The 24,854-nt window shown below is 38.3% G+C and overlaps 1 protein-coding gene across 1 annotated transcript in view; it reads right to left on the bottom strand.

The window, feature by feature from the left end:
- Positions 1 to 616: 616 nt before the first annotated feature.
- LOC137238171 (uncharacterized) overlaps positions 617 to 24,854 on the bottom strand; it is a 137,371-nt gene continuing 113,133 nt past the window's right edge. The window contains exons 8-15 of the mRNA XM_067762846.1: positions 22,855 to 23,088; positions 11,659 to 12,120; positions 9,365 to 9,748; positions 8,994 to 9,275; positions 5,556 to 5,600; positions 3,978 to 4,094; positions 3,242 to 3,388; positions 617 to 3,053 (exon numbers count right to left, since the gene is read on the bottom strand). Coding sequence (XP_067618947.1) covers positions 1,484 to 3,053; positions 3,242 to 3,388; positions 3,978 to 4,094; positions 5,556 to 5,600; positions 8,994 to 9,275; positions 9,365 to 9,748; positions 11,659 to 12,120; positions 22,855 to 23,088 — 3,241 coding nt within the window. The 3' untranslated portion in view covers positions 617 to 1,483. The remainder of the gene's footprint in view (positions 3,054 to 3,241; positions 3,389 to 3,977; positions 4,095 to 5,555; positions 5,601 to 8,993; positions 9,276 to 9,364; positions 9,749 to 11,658; positions 12,121 to 22,854; positions 23,089 to 24,854) is intronic.

Raw genomic sequence — 24,854 nt, 5'->3', positions numbered from 1 at the left:
GGGTATGCAATAGCTCCGACTTATTTACTTACTTTATGTCAAACAGGAAGGCGAAAGAAATTGTCAAATGGTATGTTACTACCGTTAAGGTTTAACAAGGTTGCCATCGGTCTGATTTTTTTTTTTTTAATTAGATGAGATATACCAATATAAGTACCAAACGAAAGGTATTTTAAGTCCAATTTTAACACGACATATTTCAAAAGATATACTTTTAGGGAGGACTGATACCTAGGTTTGCTACGAATTGCAAGATTTTTAAGGGAGGATTTTCACCTTTTATATCAAACATGGCTTCAGCTATTGTACATGACATATGTTCTGATGTTTTTACAAAATTCCCACCTTTTAAAAAAAAATTATGATAAAAATATGCAGTATGGACGTTAAACAAAACGCAGTTCATACATGCAGTCTTTTCAATAAAATTAATATTGTGCAGGGTTGCCACCTGACGCTAATTTTGTATAAATTTTTTGCAAATGTATATTGAAGACTTTATTAGGTAAAGTCAAGTTACGCCGAGCTAAGCTGGAAAGACCAGGATAACTGATCCACTATACTGAACAAAAAATAAAAGACGCTTTCTCGAAAATTGTGTAACATTTTTCTGATATTTGTCGGAGCACCTCACTATACATAGACACTGAGGTGGGCCAAAAAAATTTGGTTAAATGAAAATATTGTATAGCCTCTAATAATTTCAGATTTTTGTTTTAATATTTAGTGATGGCCAACGAATAAGAATCATAAGAGCAATTTTCAAGTTTTTATAAAAATATACAAAAGCTCTAACCTCTAACCTAATTGGCTATACATATTCTAATAGGAAATTGAAGGGTCTACAAAAGGGCCCGATATAATTATTTTCTCACTTTTGTAGTTATTCGAGGTTAAAGTTCAACCCCAAACTGTTTGAGATTCCCCATACGATTTGTGTGTAAAAACCAATGTCAAAATAATGCTCCTCTAAACATTAAAACAAAAAGCTGAAATTTTTACGGGCCATCTTTTTGGTTGTCCTGAACAATATTTTCACTGTACCTGAATGAAAGACACATTTTGATTCGGGTCCACCCTAATATACGCACACTTAACTGTATTCATGTAAATAAAGCGCAAATAGTATTGGCAGCTATTAGCATAATGACGGAGATTTGCCTTGATTTTGTGTTTGCTTACGGTTGGGTGCTACGGAACAAACAAAAACAGAAACAAACAAAGGGTGCGACGGTAAACAAAAACAACACACAAACGATAAAGATTATATACATACCTACTTAGCACAACAAAGAAACAACACAACACGTTAATCACAAACAAAATAAAAACAAACAAAAAAAAAAACAAAAAAACAAGAAGAACGTGCAACTAGCGCGATCATGCCACATTTAAAACGCCACATGCCACATGCCACACAAAACATGCAAAAAGACGTTTTCCAATTCCGTTTACGAGTTTTGCTTGATTTGATGAGCCTCATTTACGGCAAAATTTTACTTACACTTTGTGGCTGCTGTGCTGATGTAGTTGCTGTTGACGTCAATGTGGCATTGGCATGTTGCAAGAATACTAATGGACCTATGACACCACTGCCGCTTGCTGCATTGTTTGTGGTCTTGTTAATCAAAGATTTAGGTTGTTGAACGATGGGCGGTTTACCGTTATCAAACTGATAGTAGAGTACATCGGTAGCAGGTGCAGCGCCACCATAAAGCATCGTACTCTCTGCAGCAGCACCGATATTGTTACTACTCCCGCCACCTCCCACGTATGTAGGCTTGTAAAGCGTTGTTTGTGGGGGCGGCGGATCAGCAGTTTGTGCGCCAGATATATGATAAGCTGGCATTTGTTGATGTGCATCCGCTGTAGATGCGGGTGATGTTTGCTGTTGTTGCTGCTGTTGTTGCTGCTGCTGCTGATGCTGCTGTCCTATAGAGCTACGTAGAAAATCGGGCATTTGTGGCATTTTGTAGTTGTAAATGTAGGGACGTTCGTATTCAGCGCCAACAACAGATGAACCACTCGCGCCATGATGTATATACGAAAGAAAAAGATCTGATTTGGCTGAATGCAATCGTGAATCGAAACCTGCTACACCCGCTGCATGTATGGGTGCACGTGCATGATAATAGCTCGCGCCAGGTAGTTGACCGGTAAGCATTTGTGTTTTGGTTAGCGCTTGTCCGGAGAGACGACGTGTAGGTACACCAATGTCCGACTTAGCATCGCGTTTCTTGATGTGCACGCCGGTGACCGTTGATGGACCCTGATAGTAATAGGGCGCCGCAGGTGTATTTGGCCATTCGACAAAACTATCCATGCGATTTGTGCTAGAACTTAAATTATTACCACAACCATATGTATTACTACAACTACTAGCAGCAGCACCACCACCACCATTATAACCAAAACTACTACCGTTATCTCCACTACTAACATTATGACCACTGCCTGCTGCTGTTGATGACGTCGCCGAAAAACCACCAGTCGCTTTGCCAAAAACATTATTCAAACTGAATTTGTATTGATTATTCTCAAATGTGGTGTAATTCATCAATAGACGATTGCCAACACCACTATTGCTGCTTTTGTTGCTGTTGTTGTTGTTTTTACAGTTATTGTTTATGCTTGGGTTTGGGTTTGCAGCTTTTGGAGTGCATTTCTCATTTATGTTAGTATGATTAGTTTGAAGGGATACGTGGTTATGGGCATTGGATGTGGAGTGTATGGGTGCCAAAGACTTACCCATTGGATAGGCAGGATTATTATGAGATGAGTTAGAGGAATTGTTATAAATGGGTTTCGATGGTGTTAGTTGTTGTTGGCGTGGTGCATAGCATGAATTTTGGCGTTGCGAGGATTGTTGCTGTAGCTGTTGTTGTTGTTGATGTTGCATTTGCTGATTACTCACAGTTTTTTGCATTAAGCTGTTGTACGTAGATGTTCCAACTCCTCCGCCAACACCTCCGCCGCCACCAATTGATTTACGATGGCTGCCGCTAGAGGCGCCCGAGGATTTGTTTGTGCCATAACGTGTGCTATCACTAGATCTAAAATAAAGAAAAAAAAACAAATGTGAATAGTAATGGAAATAATTGTGGCTTATGTTGCAGATCAATGACTTAGTTGTCTGGACTCTCACTTAGAAATTTAGGGAGTCACCTAATGAGTATTTCATGTTTCCTTGCTTTAAGGATCTTTCAAAAACTAGTAAGAGAAGCAAGACAACTGGGCTTACCTCTCAGAAGAATAGGCATAATCTTGATCTGCTCCTAGACCAGAATCGGTATGTTCATGTGAGACGCGCAACGCAGAATTCTCTAATGGACTAAGATTAGAGCCGGTTGGTGAGATAAAATCGCCCATGCTCATGCTGGACATCATTCTGTATAAACGAGAGACATTAATATGGTATAACAATTATTTCGTTAGGGTATAAAAAAATATGTCGATATTTAAGTTGATTTTTTTAGTGGAAACTAAGATAGGTAAACATGTTTTTTAAATAGACTCGAACGAGAAAAAACAGGGAGGGGAAGTCGAAGTAGAAACAAAATTGGAATACAGAGAAGGAGAAACAGAAGAAAGGGATAATTAGATGTAGAAGTAGAGAGAGAAGAAGGAAAAAAGGAGAAAGAAAAGAAGGAGAAGTAAAAGAAGGAAAAGGGGAAGTAGATGAAAAAGCAGAAAGAGAATGAGAAGGAGGTAGAGGAGGAAAAGGAGAAGGAATGGGAAAGTGAGAAGTGGAAGGAGTGGGAGAAGAAAGAAGGATATGAAGACGGTGAAGGGGAAGTATAGTAGGAAGGTAAAGTCGAAGCAAAGAGAGAAGCTTTTAGGTAAAAAACAGATAAACCAATTGGGTTAATTCCTACGATTTCCATCAAGTTTCAGTCGGATTTTAATAAACTCTAATCGTGAGGCTTTAGCGCCATCTCTTCAATGAATTTGTATATTTCTTTCACAAGTTAGCCTACCTTACTAATCCGTTGTTCCTTTCACACTCTCTCGAGGATATTGTGCTGGCAGAGCGTATCGATCCATTTCGTGCACCAGCATTGTCTGCTACATTCGAGGAGCTTTGCAAGTATGATCTATTAAATAAATTTTGAAAAATATTTAAAATTAGATTAAAATCCATATTCTGGTTCACGGGCACTAACAAATGTTATAGTTTCGTTTTCATTGAAACATTAAAAATTACAGAAATAGTTTTAATTTTTTATATCGATTGTCAGTCGCTTGAAAGTCCCAATATGGGCATAAGCTTGAAATTAAACATTTTGAATTTTTGTCAGAACTATGCAACAACAAATTGTTTACTGTAAGCGGTTTTTTTTATATTAATATATCCAACCCTAGTTGGTGAACCCTCAGCAGTCCTATTAAAAAAAAAAAAAAATATAAAACAATTTCCAAAAAAAAAAAAAAGGCCACTACTATCTTCATGCTCGCTACTATATAGAAAAAAAATGAGGATAGTATCTCTGGGTGTTGAGTGAGAATTTTTGAAAGCACAGTTGAGTATTTTTGATCAACTCAACGGTTGGGACTTTACGTCATATTACTGAGATTTAAGAAATCTTTTTGAATAAAAATTTAAGGATAATTCTTTCATTTGACAGTTGGCTTAACCCGCTGATCAGAGAAAAATTTGTCCTTAACTCAACTGATGGAAACGTATATACAACGTATTGTAGCGAATTTTAGAAATTCTTGATTACTCCGCACCTACTGCTAGAGTTCGAATCGCTGAACTGTCGAATAAATAGCACAAATTTTCAATAGAGCAAAGAATTCTTTATTTACTCGCGTACTTCACTTTTAACGTGTTAAAATCAAACTGATTACTTGGCGCTGCTCTTATACTCTCAGTTGCATCGTTCACCCATTTTTCCTAGGGTCTAGACTTTTCACTACCAGACTTCTCGAATAGTTGTTTCTTAAAGTTGGTTATTTAGCTATATACATATGTGTTAGTAATGTGATCATCGCTCTTAGCTCATGATTACATAATGGGTGACCGTTTTTCTTTCTTCTTCGCTCTTAGCTGCTGACTACATATATGTAAGCGAAATATTTTCTTTGCTGTTAGCTTCGCATGTACGTGTGACAGCTTAGTTGCACAGTAATGTATCGAAATGCTTATATTCGCCACAGCAAAGAGGAAAAATTATAATAAGAGACGTCAATCTGCTACTCGTAGCCATTTGGTCGATGTTTTCTATGAGGTAGTCGCTGGTGTTTTTTTTTTTTGGACTAGATGTGCATAAAATGTCTTCTATACATTTTCGCGGGGTATTTGTGTTTATTTTTCCGAATGTATTTAATTAATTAATTCTCTTTACAAAAATTGCAGTTGCCTAAGGTGCCTCCACCGCATGTATAAATGGGAGACAATTCAAAAATGTCTCTCATATAAAACATTCGGCATCAATTTTTTTTATTTCCAGCGAGTTACTCGCCACTCGTAGCAAATGTATCCTCTTTGGCCACAGTACCAACAAAATACTATTCGCTGAAAGCGCGAAACATAAACTAATTTGAGTGCTCACCTGATACGATCACTATTGATATTTGGTTGAACTGGTTCACATTTTCTAAGAAAAAAAAAAAAAAAGAAGTATTATTAATATGAAGCTATGATTTTAAATTGCTACATATCGACGCCTGGGTGGAATATCAGCCTATTTGGGAAGCCGATATAAAAATGGTCTTTTTTAGAATTTGTTTGAAGAACGCTTTAAAGTAGAACTTTGTGGTAATGAAATCTTGAACCGTATTCTAAATTAAGGCGTTTTAAAAAAGTTTGCTGAAATAGGACGTTTTTGAAAAAGCAGCCAATATAAGGTGTTATTTATTTATTTATTTATTTATTTATCTCGGATTAATCTAGAAAATGTGAACATTTTCATACAGATTACAAGAAAAAAAAAAAAAATAGACACACAGTTATTTAAACGTAAAACCTAAAAGTTACCTAAAAGTTTACGTATATAATTCATTTAATATCGATTTAAACATATGTTTTGTGGAGGAAAAGTCCAGACCCGCAGGATTTGAAAGCATATTAAACTCTTTTAAAGCTCTTGAAATTGGAGCATTAGACGCGTAATTTGTTCTAACCGTGTACAGCCAGAAGGTATCGTTAATGCGTAGACTCCTCTGTGGAATGTTGAAACAAATTCTGGCCAGCAGAAATGGGCAGTCAATCGCTCCACTTATCAAGTCGAAAACTAAGGTGAGAGACAGAATAGAACGTCTGCTGTTTAACGATTTTAGGCTTATAAGCAAACAGCGACTACTGTAAGAAGGAATCGGGTCATTGAAATGCAACGACCGTAGGGCAAAGCGAACAAAAACGTTCAAGCATGGTAACGTGACAATTATAGAATGGCCTCCAGATAAAGACGGCGTATTCTAATTTAGACCGCACAAGAGAGGTGTATAGCAATTTTAATGTGTAAGGATCGGTAAAATCAGAGCTAAATCGTTTGATGAAGGCAAGTGTTGAATATGCCTTCGCAATTATGTAATTCAAATGGGTTTGAAACAGAAATTTACAATCGAATACAACACCAATATCAGTAATTTCACTTAAAGTGGATAATCGAAGACCATCGATTTTATACCATGTGGGTAACGGACAGCGCGACTTTGAGTAGCAAACATGTGAGCACTTTTTTATATTAAGGTTCAACTTATTACGTTTATACCAGTGGGCAACATTATCTATATCAGATTGTAGCCTTACCATGCCTTCCTTGCTCGTAATTGTCGAAAAAATCTTAAGATCATCAGCGTACAACAGAAAATTTGCATAATTGAAACAGCTGGTTATATCGTTGATGAAAATTACGAAGAGAAGCGGGCCCAGAATGCTACCCTGTGGAACCCCAGAACTCGCAATGAAAGGATTAGATGATGCCACATCAACCGTAACCACAAATTTACGAGAGGAGAGATAGGTTTCAAGCCATTTTAAAAGAGTGGAATGAAATCCTAGAGCTCTCAGTTTCAATAATAAAATTGTGTGATTCACCTTGTCAAAAGCTTTTGAAAAGTCAGTGTAAACTGCATCAACTTGAAGGCGATTTTGAAACGCAAAAATGCAGTATTCCGAAAATATGGCGAGGTTTGAAACTGTTGAACGACCTTTAACAAAACCGTGTTGTTGAGCGGAAATCAAGTGATTTACCGCAAAATAAACTTTATTTTTAACTATAGCCTCAAATAGTTTTGAGACTGAGGATATCTTTGAAATTGGCCGATAATTCGCAATATTGGTCTTATTACCACTTTTAAACACTGGAGTGATAGAACCGACTTTCCACGCATCAATAAACACTCCTCGTTCAAGTGATTTATTGAACAGAACTAACAATGGGGAAGCAAGGGCAGAACATTTTTTTTAATAGGTATGAAGGCAACACATCCTCATCGGTTTTAGTAGACATCTTCAGTTGTCGGATTCCTTCTTCTATATCAGCGAGCGATAATGTTAGCGATCCAAAATTTATTGGGGAATTTATGTTCGTGTAACACACCTGATCAAAGTCAGTGCCAGCTTCGAAGTTTGACTTGAAGAAATCAGCAAAGAGATTAACAGCTTCAATAGTGGAGTGCGCTTTGGTCTCATTGAGATAGACAACAGAAGGTATACTCGAACACGATTTTCTGGAACTGACATATCTCCAAAATGATTTCGAGTTTTGCTTTATATCCGATTCGAACTTACGAGTATAATTACGCTTCAAGTCCCTGTTCATGGATTTAAATTTACTTGAATAAAACAGAAATTTCTCTTTATGTATAACAGATTTGGATAATTTTAACTTCTTGAAATATTTGTTTCTTAAATTCTTAAGTTTTAACAATCGTTTTGTATACGAAGGTATTTTATATCTGGGTTTCTTAAGGATTGGGATGTGCTTAACGCAGATCTCATCTAACTTATATTTAAAGATTTCAAAGCAGTTGGCAACATCAACGTTGGAAAGTATTGAATTCCAATCAATGGCATCAACTGCAAGGTTAACTATATCGGCATCCATTCGACTGAAGCAGAAATTAGTAACTTGTTCATCATAATGAACCGAATCAAACTTATTGAATTCGACCTTTAAAACGAATGGTATATGATACCATACAGCATTCGATATTTAAGTCATAGTTACACAGCCTTGTATTAGTCTCTCATTTCGCGAAAGCTTGCAATCATAAAATACAACAAATATTGCAATCTCATTGGGTTCTTTAATCACTTCTGATTGCAATCACAGTTTGATTACAATCCGTAATTGTACCATCATCCACTGTATATAAATCACAGTCTACAATCATTTGTTTGTATGTGATTGCTAAATCAAAAATTATAATTGAAAAATTCAATTCTAATAACAGTGATATACTGCAAATCTTTAGTGCGATGATGGTACGAAAACGATTCGAAGTTTTTTGAGATAACCGAAATAAGCATATCATGTTTTTATCTCTAAAAGATTCCAGGCTATAAACTAAAAACGGATTTCGAAATAGGAAATAGGGTCAGTCCTATCAAACTCTTGAACGTTGCTTTTGGTTCATTGTAGGGGTATTCAGTTTGTTTTTTGAATAAACTTCTGGTAAATACTACCATTACGTTCAGATTTTGCGAGATCGGCCAGTTAAATCTTCCTCGGCTTAAGGTCACTGAACACTAACTTTTGTTAGGCTAATTAGTTCCTCTAACTAAATTTTATGTAAGGAAAAGGAACCTATATTTTCTTGAAAATTTTTGGGTCATAATTTTTTCAGTTCGTCACTTCGTTCGCTTATAGATTGGGGTGTACTTGAAAAAGAGGACTGCAGACTGAAGTACTTTCTTTGCGTTAATAATAGGGTATATAGGATGACAACATGCGTCACTAATTTCCCTCATTTATTTTATATCATCCTCGTCTTCAGTCCTATCACTGTTATATTATTATTTTTCAATAAAAACTGTTACTCACCCTCTAATGCGATCCACACGATTCTTGCCTTGCCCACCAGTCGATCCACTAACATTTGTTAGCGTATTGCCTGATCCAGTACTCTTTCCGCCCACACTACTCTTACTACCACTTTTATGAATCTTCATATTTCCCGCAGAACGCTTCGAGTTCGTTTCCACTACTGTGTAAGGTATTTCACGCAGCTGATCTTCAGTCATGCCAGTTGTGTCAACCAAACCAAATTGCAAATGTTTTGCAAGCTCACTAGACCAAACGCGATTACGTGACTCAGAAGGTGATCTGAAAATAAAAATAAAGTGGAAAAGTTAAAAAAAAATTGCTTGATATTTTTTAATGGGCTTTCCACTTTATACATCGCTTCTACTTACTTATTCTTCCGATGACGCCGCGATTTATGATGCGAATGCGTATCCGAATGACTATCATTGCTATGCAAACTTCGCGCCACCATACTACTCTTCGATACAGATGCCTGTTGTACGGAACTTTGACCCAGACTAGCTTCAGCTTGACGACGTTGCGCTTCACGCCATTGTAATGTCGAATCGATTAGCTCGGTTGAATTGCTACGCACCGATGACGAACGATGTCCAGAATAGCTACGACCACGTGTACTCTCATGCTCAGAACCAGCAGATTCGCGACGATGACGCGAACGACGACGTTTGCGATGATGTGAACGGCCTGAACGTCCAGAACCACGTGATAATTCACTCTCATTATCGGAGGTACGACGATGACGATGTCGATGTCTGTATGGACATTGTAACGTTGAGTTGAAGTGTGGTGAAATGAAGATCAGAGCGGGGAGAATAAAATAAGATACGATGTTGTAATATTCAAGCTACACAAACATAGTTCAATAGTTCAAGCAATGTAATTGCATTTAGAGTCAATATTGCGCCAAATTATTGGTAATCAAAAACATATTTCCACTTAGCAGTCAGCTGTAATGTGATCGTACGTGCCTGCAAGCGAGCATCTGTCCAACGCGCACATCAAGTAATTTGATGCACAAGTTCGTTTGTACAATTTTTTTTCAGTACTTACACTGTGCGGTAAAATAAATTTTTATCTATTTGCATTAAATTGTTTTGAGCCATAGGTAGAAAAATAAACTTTGTTTTTCGAAGTTCATAATTTGACACTTCGACATATTCTATTTTTTTTTATTTTTTATATTTAAGATTTTATTAAAGTAAAAATATAGCTTCTTCCACGTTTTCTTACTAGAACTGAATAATTTTTGTATAGCTTATGTAAGGGGTCATAAGGCAGATCTTCGAAAAAATTAAAAACGATAAATTGCATAGCCACACAAAAAAGGGATTCGCTTTCATCTTGATGCCCTGAACACGAGTCCGCTCAGTAGCTTGTTATATTTTTCTAGAAACGTTCTGATAGAGGATTGGAACTCAGAGCATCGAAATGCTTGCGAATAATTATGCTACACGTGCAGAAGCAGTAAACGATTTGTTATCGATGGGTTATAAATTTGTTATCGACATGAACTGGTATCGATATTGTTGTTGTTGTAGCGATAAGGGCAGCCCCCGAAGGCCTTGTGGAGCGTTATGGATGTTGATTTCCGTTGATAGATGCATATCCGGTACCAAGCCCCACCATCTCGGGAACGATTTGGTATAACTACATGAAACCATCTAGGCCATACCGCCCTCCCACCGCCCAGATCCATGAGTAACTTGGTATCGTCAGAGCCTCGGTTGTTACAGAAAGCAGGATTCGCCACGGGTTGGTGAGGTTAACAATTGGGTTGTAGAACCTATATATTGTGCTGGCAAACCCCCTAAAAGTTGTGCTACAAAACCCGCGGGGGTATCGTGGTGTTATTGATTTGTTATCGAAAAGTTATCGATTTTTTATCGAAAATATATCGCTTTACTATAGAAACGTTATCGATTAATATTGAAAAATTTTCGGTCTGTTATTTCGATTTGTTATCGAAAATTTACCGATTTTTTAGGTTTTCGAATCGATATTTATTCGATAAGAAGACGATATCTTTCAACAACAAATTGATTTTTTCGTATAAAACGATTTTTTTTATAACAAGTCAATGTTTTTCGACAAAAAATTTCCCACATTTTTCTGAAAATCGATAATCATCCATAAATTTTCGATAAAAAATCGAAAACATTCAGATAATTAACCGATAACACACAGATAACCCACCGGTAATATACGGATATCTATTCAAGAACATTTTTACCGATAACTCTTCGATAACCTACCAATAACATGCCGATAACAATCCAATAATAAGCGTTCGACAATTTTTCGTGTACATAAATACATTTTTCCGAACTCTGCCAAACGATTCTGAAAGAGTTGCTTTTATAATCGTGTAATTATTTCTCAAAATAAGCCGCGAACAGTTCAGAAATTATCTAAAATTGGCATGACGCTAGAAATACACAATCGGGACGTAGTATGGTTTTTTGTTTTAAAGAAATATTTATAGGATTTACCATTCCCTAAATCGTAGGACAAATTTTGAACTTCGAAAGCTAATATCTATATTTATGAGGCTCACTACGGCAAACTTACTTTTATCTAAGAAAACAAAAAAAAAAAAAAACCAAATTGCTCTCTTCCAATACCAAGCCGAGTGCTGCATAGTGTTATTCAATGCTTCACTCACCTGCGCGTCGAACGTGACTCATTTGAGGAATGACTCTCTACCGAACTTGAACGATAACGTTGCTGATGACCCGTAGATGAAGAGACGTGATCACGATGCGAAGATGACTGACGATGTTGCGACGATGAACCGGATTGGTGATGATGATGGTGATGGTGTTGATGGTGATGATGTGAATTCCCACCTCCACTACCGCTGCCACCGCCACCACCACCCGATGCAAACGCTGATCGTACTGAGCGCGGACTTGAGGGATTATTACCGAATAGTGAACGTTGTTGCGAACGTGGCCATGGTGCACTGCGCGTGCTGCGCGGTGAATCAGGTGTTTGCAAATTACTATTACAACCGCTTCCACCACCACCACCACCGTTGCTGCTCAAATGCGTTTGCTGATGATAGGGACGTATGCCAAGACTCGTTGGTATGCTATATGTGGAACGGTAGGGACTTTCGTATTGGCTGCTGATTAGAGAGAAAAAAATATATAATGGTTATAAATATGAGCATTTCAATGTGATTTCATGTTGTAAATGGTTAGTTTAGAGATGCTGCGCAATTCGAATTTATATCTATACACGCACACTTAAACATACACATTTGCTCAAACCGCACGCTCGTGCATCATTTGAGTTCTGTTGCCTCAATATAATTGAGGTGTTAAATAAATAGTTGCAACATTATAGATTTACGATCGCGAAATATGAAAAAAATATTAAATACAATATAGATTTGAGTACTCCTAAATATGCATGTTTGTATGTTTGTGCATATCTGTGATTAGTAAGCGTGTGGCTGATTACACACGTCACGCAGATACTTGAGGCGCACGTGAGTAGGCGTGTAGCGCGTAAGCGTGATCAGATGAGCACACATGTTGTATATGTGTAATAAATATCGATTCGTATGTTTTATGCGTTTTGTTTTCGCATGATTTTCTGTTTGATAAAAAGCCAACGCATCTTCTGAAAAATTGAGTAATTGCCTATTTGCTTGCAGTGTGGGTCATGTTGAGAAACTTAATGGTGATTGATGAAATCAACATCTCTGCTAGATAATGGTCCCTTTCTAGATGTAGTAAAGATACTTATTAGTATCTAGCACACAAACGCGTGTTCTAGCTACAGACATGTATAGTAAGTACTCAGTACTGAAGGGTCGTGGTTCAAGTTTCGGGTCAGATATGAAAATGCTTCAGAAACGTTTTAAGAAACTAGGTCTTCGTTGTTCGATTTGAGTTGTCACTGAAAAAAATGTTGTGGTTGTTGTAACAACGATTTGGTGTTGGCTGTTTTGGAGCCGTGCAAAAAAGCGCAGAACTGCACCTTAAACTAACAAAATTACTGCTCTTATTAAAAAAGAGGATTGTAGGCCCATAATGGATGCTCTGACTGCACATTAACATTTGGCGTAAAATGCTTTTTAATTAGGTCGCGTCAGTGGTAGTAGATGTAGGACGTGCGGGTCGGAGGCTGGGCTACACTTTAGCTATTAGGAGTGACCCAGATATCAGATCTAGAAGCAGCAAGTAGCATAGGTTAGAGAGCTATTAGACTTTGCAAAGAGAAACGAGTTATTTAATAACATAAATCCTGGTTGTTGACAGGCTTTTTCAGTTTGGTCACTGAGCAAACATCTGAGACCTCACATAGATTTAGATTACTTTGACGACTAAACGGAGAACTCCCAATAAGCTACGAGGACTTTTGCTATAAAATAATAATTTGTTTTAAATTAATCTACCCTGTTTGAGAATCACTGCCTCATAGGCCACGCAACAAGAGTAAGATTGGGTCTCGTTAATATCTTACACATTTCATCGAAAGAGGCAGGAAACATTATTGACATATCCTGTGAAACATTATAACTAACTTCCATTAACTAAATAAGGCTGTCCAAAGAATTCTCGTTCTACTTTTCAAAAACTTCAGAAAAAAAAAAAAAATCATGCTAGGCATTCTTCTTTCATTTGATTCCTTCCCAGAAGCCAAACTAGCTTTGGGTGCTGGAATGTACATAAAGCGTTTGCAGGTAAATTAATCGTATCGACTACCTGACACATGCAGTGTATTCCAGGCGGAGGTCTTTGCCAAAGAGAGAGCAGCAAGAATGTTCCAGGACAGTGTGGCTCCGATCGTCGGTGAGGATCTATAGCCAAGCCGCCTTAAAGACATTATAATTCAACGTGGTAAAGTCAGATATCGTGCGGTCAAACCTTGCTCGCGTCCGTAAGGCATCACAATTTCTTCCTTTGCTGGGTCCTAGGTCACAGCGATATTGAAGGAAATGAATTGGCAGATGGCCGTTCAGGGTTCCGAAATGGACATAAGTTAGGCGGACAGCTGCATATGACCACCGCTGGGTTATCAACTGAGAAAAATAGAGGAACATGAGATTAGGACAACAGCATCTAGCTTCCTTGTGAGGCTAAACAAATTTTTAGTCACAGTACTTAGGTTTGTCATTATAAGTAATTGCGCTGTTATACCAATGCTTCGACGGTGGCGCATACCAACGAGCTCCCTATGCAGAAACTGTTAGGGTGAAGGAGAAAATGATTCGATTCATCACCTTCTCTGCCGATATCGAGGACAGCAACAAAGGCAACTCAAATTTCTGAGCGTGCGATTTTTCGACAGTGCGGTAGAGATTAGCAAAGTACATCTTTCTTTCCTACTTAGGTTCATCAGAGAAACATCTCTGAGTGGAAATGCCCGCCCTCTTAACCTAATCTAACGATATGTTATTGAAAAATCAAAAAGCAGTTGTGTAGTCTTGTGAAACACCCCATTTCTATTGCTAAGAGATATTTGTTTAATGTATATAAATACGTTCAACTAAAAAAATTAGATTTAAATAAGCCATGGAACGATCAATGCAATGAGTTTTACTCGTTAATAACTTCAACATATTACTTCGTGGCTGGCTTATACCAAGTTAGCATAACCAAAACTCCTGTTGCTAAATTTCAAAAAGTTTCCTTTTCCCAACACCGAACCTTAATTGATCAATAATGAAAATATCCCTCGTTAAATAACAACTTTGGCAATGTCTAGACGAAACAATTGTCTTTAATTGAATTTAAATAGATTTCAGCGGTGTGATTAGGGAGTGTGGTATGGCCACTTTACATGAAAGGAAAAGCGCAAACCCATAAAGACTAGCAAAAAATCCATTTAACCGCACCATATTTCTTTGACTCTGTTTGTGTTTTTTTTGGCAACCATTCATATGTGTTGCACTTTTTGTTCTTTTTTTTGGTATTTCTGCTATGAAAACATATTGAAAGTCAAGAACTGCACTTGATTTGTTTGCTAATGAAAAGGAAAAATGAATCAGAACTGAAAGAAAAAAGCGAAATTTATTTTATGCCAGAATGAAAGAAACAAATTGTATCGCATACATTCCATGACGCATGCGGAACTGTAGTCGATTGGGTTTGTCTGCATGAAAAATTGTGCCACCATTAGTGGGCAGCATAAATAGAAAACTTCCGTTGTAAGCGGGTTGTAATGTGGTGCAAAAAGTATCGTGAAAGGTTTTCGTTTGTATGGCTCCTGTTCTAATATAAAATTTGGTTAGATCAATGATGCTTCAGTATATTGTTTACTACAAGATCTGCAAAACTGATAAATTGTATACTTAGTTATGGAACTATTACGTCGAGACGGAATAGCTGCAGTATGTTAGCGTAGGTTGAAGTGGCCGCCTTCGCTGTCCAAGCGAAGACTCACTTAGGCCATTGTGGCCCATTGTGATGATATTGTGACGAATATTAGAGACACTAAGTGATACTCCCATCACTAATCTGATACTAAGTAAATAACGCCACAAGAACAATGAAGCAAGCTGCTACACTTGTATGTACGTAAACGAATAAATCATTATGTCTACACATATGTACGTACACGCAGCAGAGGAGAGATGCACAAACACGTGCAGATATCTTATCTGAGATGCTTTCAAAAGTATGCAATTGTAATTGTGGAATTGTCGCTCACAAATACACGCATCTGAGAAGTTATATACGTGCATCTGTAGTTATAATTATATGGCGGTAACTAAGTAAATTCTGGAAGCGCCTAGAAGATGCCACGAGGAAATCACAGAGTATAAAACCACCAGCGGTAGAGGGGCTAGAAGCAGTTTTCAGTTAAGTACGCTATCTGTCGGGCAATAGATCAGTTTCATTTAAGCTGTCAGTCAGTTTGGCTATTAAGGAAGCTAGTTACAAAGTATAAGTGTTATTGTGAAGTACTTTAATAAAGACCATTTTTCCATTATTCAATATTGGAGCTATTTACTCAACAGTTTGGCGATACGAACGTTAGCAGAAGATTGCAAATAAGGGGGGTTGCAGTAAATTCGTTACAATTGGTGTCAGAAGAGGAATTGTTGAATAAATTCCGAAGATTGGGAATACAACTTGGACATGACAAAGTTGAGTGAATATAGGATCCAGCAACTGAAAAAGGAGTTGGAGAAACATGGATTGAATACAACTGGCAATAAGAGCGAACTTCAAGCACGGCTACGAGAGGTAATGGAGTCGCAAGGAATCGATGTGGACGAGTATGTCTTTTATCCTGATGGGGACGAGACAGCAACTAAAATTGAAGAGAAAAACGTAACATCGCAGACAGTTACGAGCACAGACTTGAACATGATTTTGGCTGCAACATCTGCACAAACATCGACAGTAACATCAATGTCGTCGCAAATGTCATCTCAACTGGAAGAACAGAAGACCCGTACGTCAGAAATGTCGACACAGATAACATCCAAGATGGAAAAACAGCTCGAAGAACAGAAGACATATGTGGCATCCCAACTGGAAGAGCAGAAGATATATATGGCATCCCAACTGGAATCACAGGAGGCACGTATTTCAGAAATGACGTCGCAAGTGTCAACTGGAAGACCAAAAGACATATGTGGCATCTCAATTGGAAGCGCAAGAGGCACGTATATCTGAAATGTCGGCAGAAATTTTGGAACAGGTATCATCAAAACTGGAAGCGCAGGATGCAAAAATGGCTCAATTTCAGGCAGAAGTAGATGATTTAAAAGGTCATATGGAGCAGTTACAACTAAATCGGCCAGCTATTTCAGCAAGCAATCCGTAGGTAAAGACACCATCCTTTGACGGTTCTGTTCCTTTCAAGGTCTTCAAGCTACAGTTTGAGAAGACCCCAGCAGTGAACAACTGGAATGCTGAAGATAAAGTTGCTGCACTCTTCGTGGCATTGAACGGACCTGCAGCGGAAATCTTACAGACGATTTCAGAGTACGAACGGAACAGTTATGACGCATTGATGGCTGCTGTAGAACGACGGTACGGAAGCGAGCATAGAAAACAGATATTCCAAATTGAGTTGTAAAACCGTCACCAAAGAGCGAATGAGACTTTGCAGGAGTTTGCGTCGGATGTTGAAAGGCTGGCACATTTAGCGAATGCGGACGCACCCATGGAATACACTGAAAGGGTAAAGATTCAGAGCTTTATAAATGGCATACGGAACATCGAAACGAAGCGAGCCACATACACAAACCCAAAGCCAACATTCGCAGAAACGGCTGGAGGGGATGAAGAGCGAGTAAGATGTAGAGATCGAGAGCTAGCTCCAGCTATTGAATGTCCTGTGATATCTCGCAAATTGATAGAAAATCGAGCAGTCTTGCCGTCAGGGGAAAGCTGCATGGCAAGGAGCGTGTACTGACTGTAGATACGGGCGCATCTCACTCCTTAATCCGATCTGATTTGGTCAGTAGGAGAGTAAAGCCATTACCTGGAGCAAGGTTGCTTACGGTCACAGGCGAGTATAACAAAGTCCAAGGAGAAGTGGTATGTGAGGCAATAATTGGAAAGGTCATGGTTCTACACAAATTCATTGTGGCGGAGATTGTTAATGAAGTCATATTGGTAGTGGACTTCTTAGTTGACCATGACATCAAGATCGATATGCAGAGAAGGGTGATGCGTTATAAGAACCAGGATATACCACTTAACTTCAGTTTGCAGAAAGGGTTCAGTAGTAATCGAGTACTGGTGGAGAAGACTCGACAAAGACCACGAAGGTCAAAGGCAAAGATTCATAGGTTGAATGGGCCAAATAAGGCAAAATCAAAAGTACCTGCGAGAGAAACACTGGCATTGACAAAACCTAATGGACGCAAAAAAAACAAAGCAACGAGTTTCCCAGAAAAAATGTGAGGGTAGTTTCAAGAAGGAGTGCACTACTGTTGTGAAACGTGGGAACGATACTGATTATGCGAAGCCAATCCATCAAGCGCAAGCTCTACGAAGTAATTCATTGGCCAAACAACAGAGTGTGAGGGAACGGCCCAGGGAAGTGAGTAGTAAGGTCAAACACTGGCATGACAAGAACTTTAATTCGGAAGGTTTCTTGGAGGGAGATCTGGTACTGCTATACAACCCTCACCGGCGGAAAGTGTTCCGTCCAAATTTCGGCGTAGTTGGGAAGGCCCGTACAAAGTTGTGAAGAAGATCAGTGACACCATCTACCGCATACAAACAATTGGGAAACCACGAAGTAGAAGAGTAGTACATTTGGAGATGCTCGCAGCGTTTAGATCGGGAGGATTAGGTGGAGGGCAGTGTGACAAATATTAGTGACACTAAGTGATACTCCCATCACTAATCTGATACTAAGTAAATAAAGCCAAAACAAAAATGAAGCAAGCTGCTACACTTGTATGTACGTAAACGAATAAATCGTTATGTCTACACATATGTACGTACTACGTACACGCAGCAGAGGAGAGATGCACAAACACATGCAGATATCTTATCTGAGATGCTCCCAAAAGTATGCAATTCTAATTGTGGAAGTGTCGCTCACAAATACACGCATATGGGAAGCTATATACGTGCATCTGTATTTATAATTATATGGCGGTAACTAAGTAAATTCCGGAAGCGCCTAGAAGATGCCACGAGGAAATCACAGAGTATAAAACCACCAGCGGTAGAAGCGCTAGAAGCAGTTTTCAATTAAGTACGCTATCTGTCGGGCAATAGATCAGTTTCATTTAAGCTGTCAGTCAGTTTGGCTATTAAGGAAGCTAGTTTCAAAGTATAAGTGTTATTGTGAAGTACTTTAATAAAGGCCATTTTTCCATTATTCAATATTGGAGTTATTTATTCAACAGTTTAGCGATACGAACGTTAGCAGAAGATTGCAAATAAGGGGAATTGCCGTAAATTCGTTACAATATGTTGGAATGTGGTTCACACACAAATGGAGCTAAAACCGGTGCGTTTCCCTAATGTAGCGCAGAAGTTCGTTTATATTTGCGAATTCCAGTTCCACAATGTACGCAAAGAAATGTCTCTGGAGACATCGGTAGTGCTCTACGTTCTCTATTTTTTCTTCGTCCCTGCAGCTGCAGCAGAAGTCATTTGTTTGCACGAATATATGGGCCCATAAGACAGTGATCAGTTAGAATACCTACAAATGGGCTAATATAAAGGCTATTCAGATGCATAACCGATTGCAATTTCTTGTCGCTTGGGCCAGATTTGCCTCGACGCGCTACATGTTTGTTCCATGGCCCGTCTGATGCTAGCTTGTTCCGAGAACTTAGATTGCAGCCAGTGCTTGTCAGCAGAGGTGATCCGCGCAGTTTTCCGAGATGTACCTGTGGCACTGATATAAACTAAAAACCTTTGACGCTCTAAATGTTTTCAATTTCATTTGAAGTATACAAGAACTTTTAGGGCGGGTATACACAGCTTTCGGTAGGTCCAAGACCATCATTCACCTGTTTTGTGGAAAAACGTCACTTATGGCGGTAGGGATATTTTCATTTCCGACATGAGCCCAATGAATCAAGGGAACGGCATCCATGAATAACGAGAGCTCGAGCGAAGTCCACTTTGTTGAGGCGCTTATAATATGGTGGTGCAAGGCATATCACCCCTTATAGGTGACTTAAGGTTAGATGGACCAAACTAATCGTTTTCACATCAGTAGAGCTGAGACTAGATTAAACTAGTATCGGAGGGTATCCGTAATCTTCAGTCAGTTTTTTGCGGTTCCAAAAATAACAACAACAAAAACCAAAATAACAACAACAGATGTAACTTCTTGAAAAAATATGGCTAAAAACAAGCCGGTTGTAATAATTTTTATTTTTTTTTTTAAGAAAACTCTTCTTGTAACCTAGAGTTGGCATAAAGCTGATAGTGGATAAAAGGGGAGATGAGAAAGGTTCTCGTTATCACTTCCAGGTAGCAGTTGTCTTTACGAAATTGTCCGAAGAATATATATCAGTAAGCTTTCAATCGAAATACATGCTGAATGCAGCTTGTAGTATTGACTTAGGGAGGATATAATTATGTAAGTTTCATTCAACGATATAATCTGTTTAGTCTTGATTGAGAGTTCTTAAAATAAATTGCGGTGTTAACCAGATGTTGAAATTCTGGCACATTTTTGCCTGCCATTGGGTTAAAGTACCTCATGTCTTAGCCTTAGCTCTGCAAGGGCGGAAAATGAACGTAATGTACGATTGTGCAAAACACTGCCACAGTGGAATGAGCCCATACTGGAGCCCTTCGGAACACAAGGATATCAAACCCAAGAAGACGACAAAATAATTGCCGAAGTAGAATGAGCCGTTACTGGAGCTCTTCAGAACACAAGGATATCAAACCCGGAGAGATAAGTCAAAATAATTGCTGTCGTCAATGAAAAAGTCATTAGGATCTAGCCAACAACAACACAGTTAATAGTTACTGTGAAGATCTTCGTTTAGCAGGAAACCAGTTTTAAGAGCGAACACGATTTTAACTTGGAAATCCATTAAAGAATCAAATTTGCAAGTTGTAATTGAGAAGCATTATTCTCTTTGTTAAATACAGATCACTCAATATAAGTCTATCATTTCACCAATCCAGTTTAATGGTGTCGAGCCATGAATGGAAACAAGAGCTGATGATATTTCTCTTGAAATACTCCCGAACAAAGTTTTCCAGGAATGCATGAGTTGAGGTCACCAAAACCACTTCTGTCTTACTGCTAGCCATTTCCAGCCCCAGTTTCCTCAGCCATTCCTTTATTCTTACTACGGCGTTATTACATAATGCTTGAAGCAGATTCAGTTTCTTGGCCACTGCTACCACGACAATATCATACACATAGCCGAGATTTTGCGTGACTCCGGGAATATCAATTTGACGCACACCATCATACATCTCATTCCATAGCGTTGGCCCTAGAACAAATGTCTGAGGGACAGCGCCCTTAATGGTTTGCTTTCTTGGTCCCTCAACCGTTCAAAGAGGAGTACTCTGACACTAAAATAACACCCAATTATTCTGAGCAGGTAAGAGGGTGTGACAAAGTTTCGTAGCGATGTCGTTATCTGTATAGAAATGCTTTTAACATCGCGAACTTCTAATATACAAAGTAATCAGTCCACAGAGCTTTCTTTTATTTTGACCTCGGGTTATGGTTTCACTAGCTATATTTGCAACTGTTTGTATTGCATCTAACGTGGATATTGATTTTTGAAATTCAAACTGACCATTTGCCACCAGGGCTTTTCAGGGTCTGCCACAGACGCTCACTAAAAATACGCTCGAGAATCGTTCCTATCGAGTCTAACATACAAAGTGGCCTGAATGAGAATGGCTGCTCAGGCACCTTACCAAGTTTCAGCAAAAGGACTAGCCTTTGCAGTTTCTATGAGCAGGAGAAGACGCTTTCCTGGATACAGGCGCTGAAGAGGTCCGTAAATACTAATGTTTTCCACCTTACCATGGATTTAAGAGCCATATTTGGCACTCAATCCGGTCCCGGAGACTTATAATCTGCAACTATATATATAGCACCCAGTACCTGCTTTGGGATCACTAATCTTGTGTCGGAAAAAGAGTTTCAATAATTGTTCTCATTAGTATTGTGCATGTAGGTTGCGCTGATTTCTGCCCAATGAAGCTAACTGAAGGGTTGCTAACAGCGCTCTTTCGGCTAATCCACTAGCCGGTACTCGATTTCATCATGTCATGAAATTGTCTAACTTTCATTTTTCGAATACTGACAATTTCATAAATATAATTTCTAATCACTAAAAAAAATAATATAAACATTTCATGAACTTAACTTCTCGCCAAAAACTTGAACTAAAGGTTGCCAAAGAAACGAAGTGCAATATGTGCGAATTGCAGACGGCTTACTGTAACTCCAAAACGTCTCGCAGATCTAAACCAAGAAAAATTCTGCTAATCAACTAATCAAATTATCGAAAGCTCTAATTGCTATCTAACCCGATCTACTTGAAACTGGCATTGAGGGCGAAGAAAGCTTACAACTTACTCACTTTGATCGCGTGTGACTGTTTGACAATTCAATGACACGAACCGATTACAAGAAATCGAAAATCAACGAATTTGTCTCAAATAATTTACCAAAATTGATTGATACTCATAGGTGTAATACTTCTATATTCCTAATAGAAAATGCTCGCAATGTGTCCTGAATTCGAAATCAAAACAAGACAGCCCATACAATTTTTGGGATTGTAGCAGCATAAGTGTGACAAGGATAAGTTAAAATTTTTGTACATTCGATTATTGAATACTAAAACAAAAACGTTTAAACATCAATGTATCGGCACTCTGATGTTTGGGAATGTACCTAGCCTTTTGTAGCAATATAGGAGTATTACATATATGTTGATACTTTTTGTGCCACCTTGTCTAAAACTCAGCCAATAAAGGTTGAATATACATATTTTTTTCAAAAGCCACAAAATCTAAAACCACATCCCAAATCATATGTGGCGTCGTCGAAAAATAAATCAAAAGTTTATTTGATCATTGGTTAGCACGCGGACAGCGTAAAAAGGAAAATAATTAGTGCAACATGTATGAGTAAATAAATAGCAATAAGTTGGGTGTCGGAATCTGCTATAAGGGCGAATCCGCCGGAAATCAGACATTGATATAAAGTACGACAAAATAAAAGCAATAATAAAGAATATAAAAAATTTACTATATGAAAAGATTGCAAGACAAATACATATACAAATATGTAGGTATGTATATGAAATATGCTATAAACTGCGGTTGAAAAGGGCAACCAAAGATATTTTATGGTACAAAAATAATAGGAAAGTGTCTAAGTATGAGCGCATGCATGCAAGCGAGTAAAATTGTACACAACTTACTTTGGCATTCCCGTTCTAACACCGGCTGCACCTACGCTACCACCACCACCATCGGTAACACTGCTGCCTTTGTGAACGTTATTGGCGACGTTCTTTCCACCGACAGCAGCGCCACTCAAAAAATCATTAATCACGCGTCTTGGTTGGCGTTTCGAAGGAACCCGTGTAAATGCTGGCGGTATACGACCCATTGTGTGGGCATCCTTCGATGATGATTGCTTCTCGGAACGATGACTGTATGCGTGTGTTGGACAAATGATGAGTTGGCACAAGTTGGTTGTATTGGATGAATGGTTGATTGTAAAAAAATAAAAAAGTCATTCCAAAAGTCGTTACGGGTGCGGGTTGTTTGGCAAATGCGGGAAATATTTGGGTGCATTTGTTGGTTGGGCGTTGTGTGTTATGACGTTGGGGGTTACATGAAACGAAAAATTTAAACATGAAGGTTTTTAGGTTAATAAAAATAGCAACAAATAAACTTAGTATAAAAACAAACAAATTGAAGTAAAACTTAAACATCAAATTCGTATATATGTATATATTCCAGTATTGGCCGATTAGAAAATACTCAACCGCCCATACGATTTTTGTCTGTATTGAGTTCACATAATGCCATGTAATGAAGGTTATTGAAACAATACGCAAGTTAGAAGAGCAACGCGCAAAAAATTTTGTAGTTTTTTTTTTTTTGCTGTGCTCGTAAAAAGTTTGACGCAAGCCAGCAGTAAAAGCAAAGCGTTTTACTTGCTACAACCGTGTGCCTGCTGTGTTAGCTTGCCTGTGGCTGCAGACAAATGAGTTGCACACCGTATAACCTTGTCGTTGAGAACGTCGTAAAAAACCACAAATAATTATTGAAACTTGTGCTACTAAAAAAAAAAAGAACAACAACCACAAAACAGGTGAAAACAGAAATACAATTTTTTGGCATGTTGCACGGTGTGCGATTTTGATTTTGAGTATATATTAAATATTGAGTTTTAAAAAACTGTTACAAAATTACGAAAATGTAGTGAACGAATTGATGGTAATATTCACACGTATAGTTTTTGCGGTAGAGAGGTCACTCTGTACTAAATAAGGCTGTATAACTCTGAGCGATGGCGGCCGCTGTGGTTGGGTGGCAACGTGCTCCGCCTACCACAACAAAGATTCTGGGTTCACGCCCCGGAAAAAGCAACATAACAATTTTAGAAACAAGTTTATTTAATTAGAATAAAGTTTTTCTAAACGAAGTCGCCCCTCGGCAGTGGTTTGGCAAGGCTATGGCGACCCCAATTTCCTCATGGAACTAGAGGATGGCGTGTCGGTGCTTATTACCGGAACGTACCGGATTTATATCCAGCAAAGGGCTATAAACATCGAAAACACTCCCCAAAACCTTCGGGAAGTGATTTTATCATTAATACAACAACAACAACAAACATGATGGCAAGTATGGGCTAGTCGGATCATTTTAAGCTCCGTTTCGGAACCATTTCGTGATCACTGCGAAATATTTTAAGACATATTCCTATGTTGTGGTTCGGAACATTCAAAAAAATTTTGGGGTCAGAGTGGTACAATACCCAGAAGGCTGTTGCTATCATTTCAGGACTATTTTAATACCATTTAAGTGCGGGATAATTTTAAAACATTTCGTTATTGTTTAGGAGTCGGTTTTTTTTTTCGGGTAATATCGGTATCGTTTCAGAAAGAAACTTTCTTGGAAATTTAACCAGTTCCGAAAAAATGCCTTGTGCCCTGTTAAAATTCGCAGACCAAAAAATATAACCCGTTTCGAAGAAGAACAGATCGCCGGTTAAAAGTCACTTGTGTATCTTGTTCTATAAAAGTGTAGTGACTACTGTAACAAGTGACTAGTAGAAAATTCCTAATCTAACTCTCGGAAATTCCTTCAGGGGTTCTTTAACGCATTGCTATGGACAGTTAAGCACGCTGTGAAAATAATACAGCTAGGGATGATCTATATTCTGATTACCAACAAGCAGTGCCCATTG

Source organism: Eurosta solidaginis, chromosome 1 (assembly GCF_040869045.1).
Source record: "Eurosta solidaginis isolate ZX-2024a chromosome 1, ASM4086904v1, whole genome shotgun sequence".
Classification (NCBI taxonomy): domain Eukaryota; kingdom Metazoa; phylum Arthropoda; class Insecta; order Diptera; family Tephritidae; genus Eurosta; species Eurosta solidaginis.
Note: the sequence above shows the minus strand (reverse complement) of the source record. Positions and strands in the feature narration are given on the sequence as shown.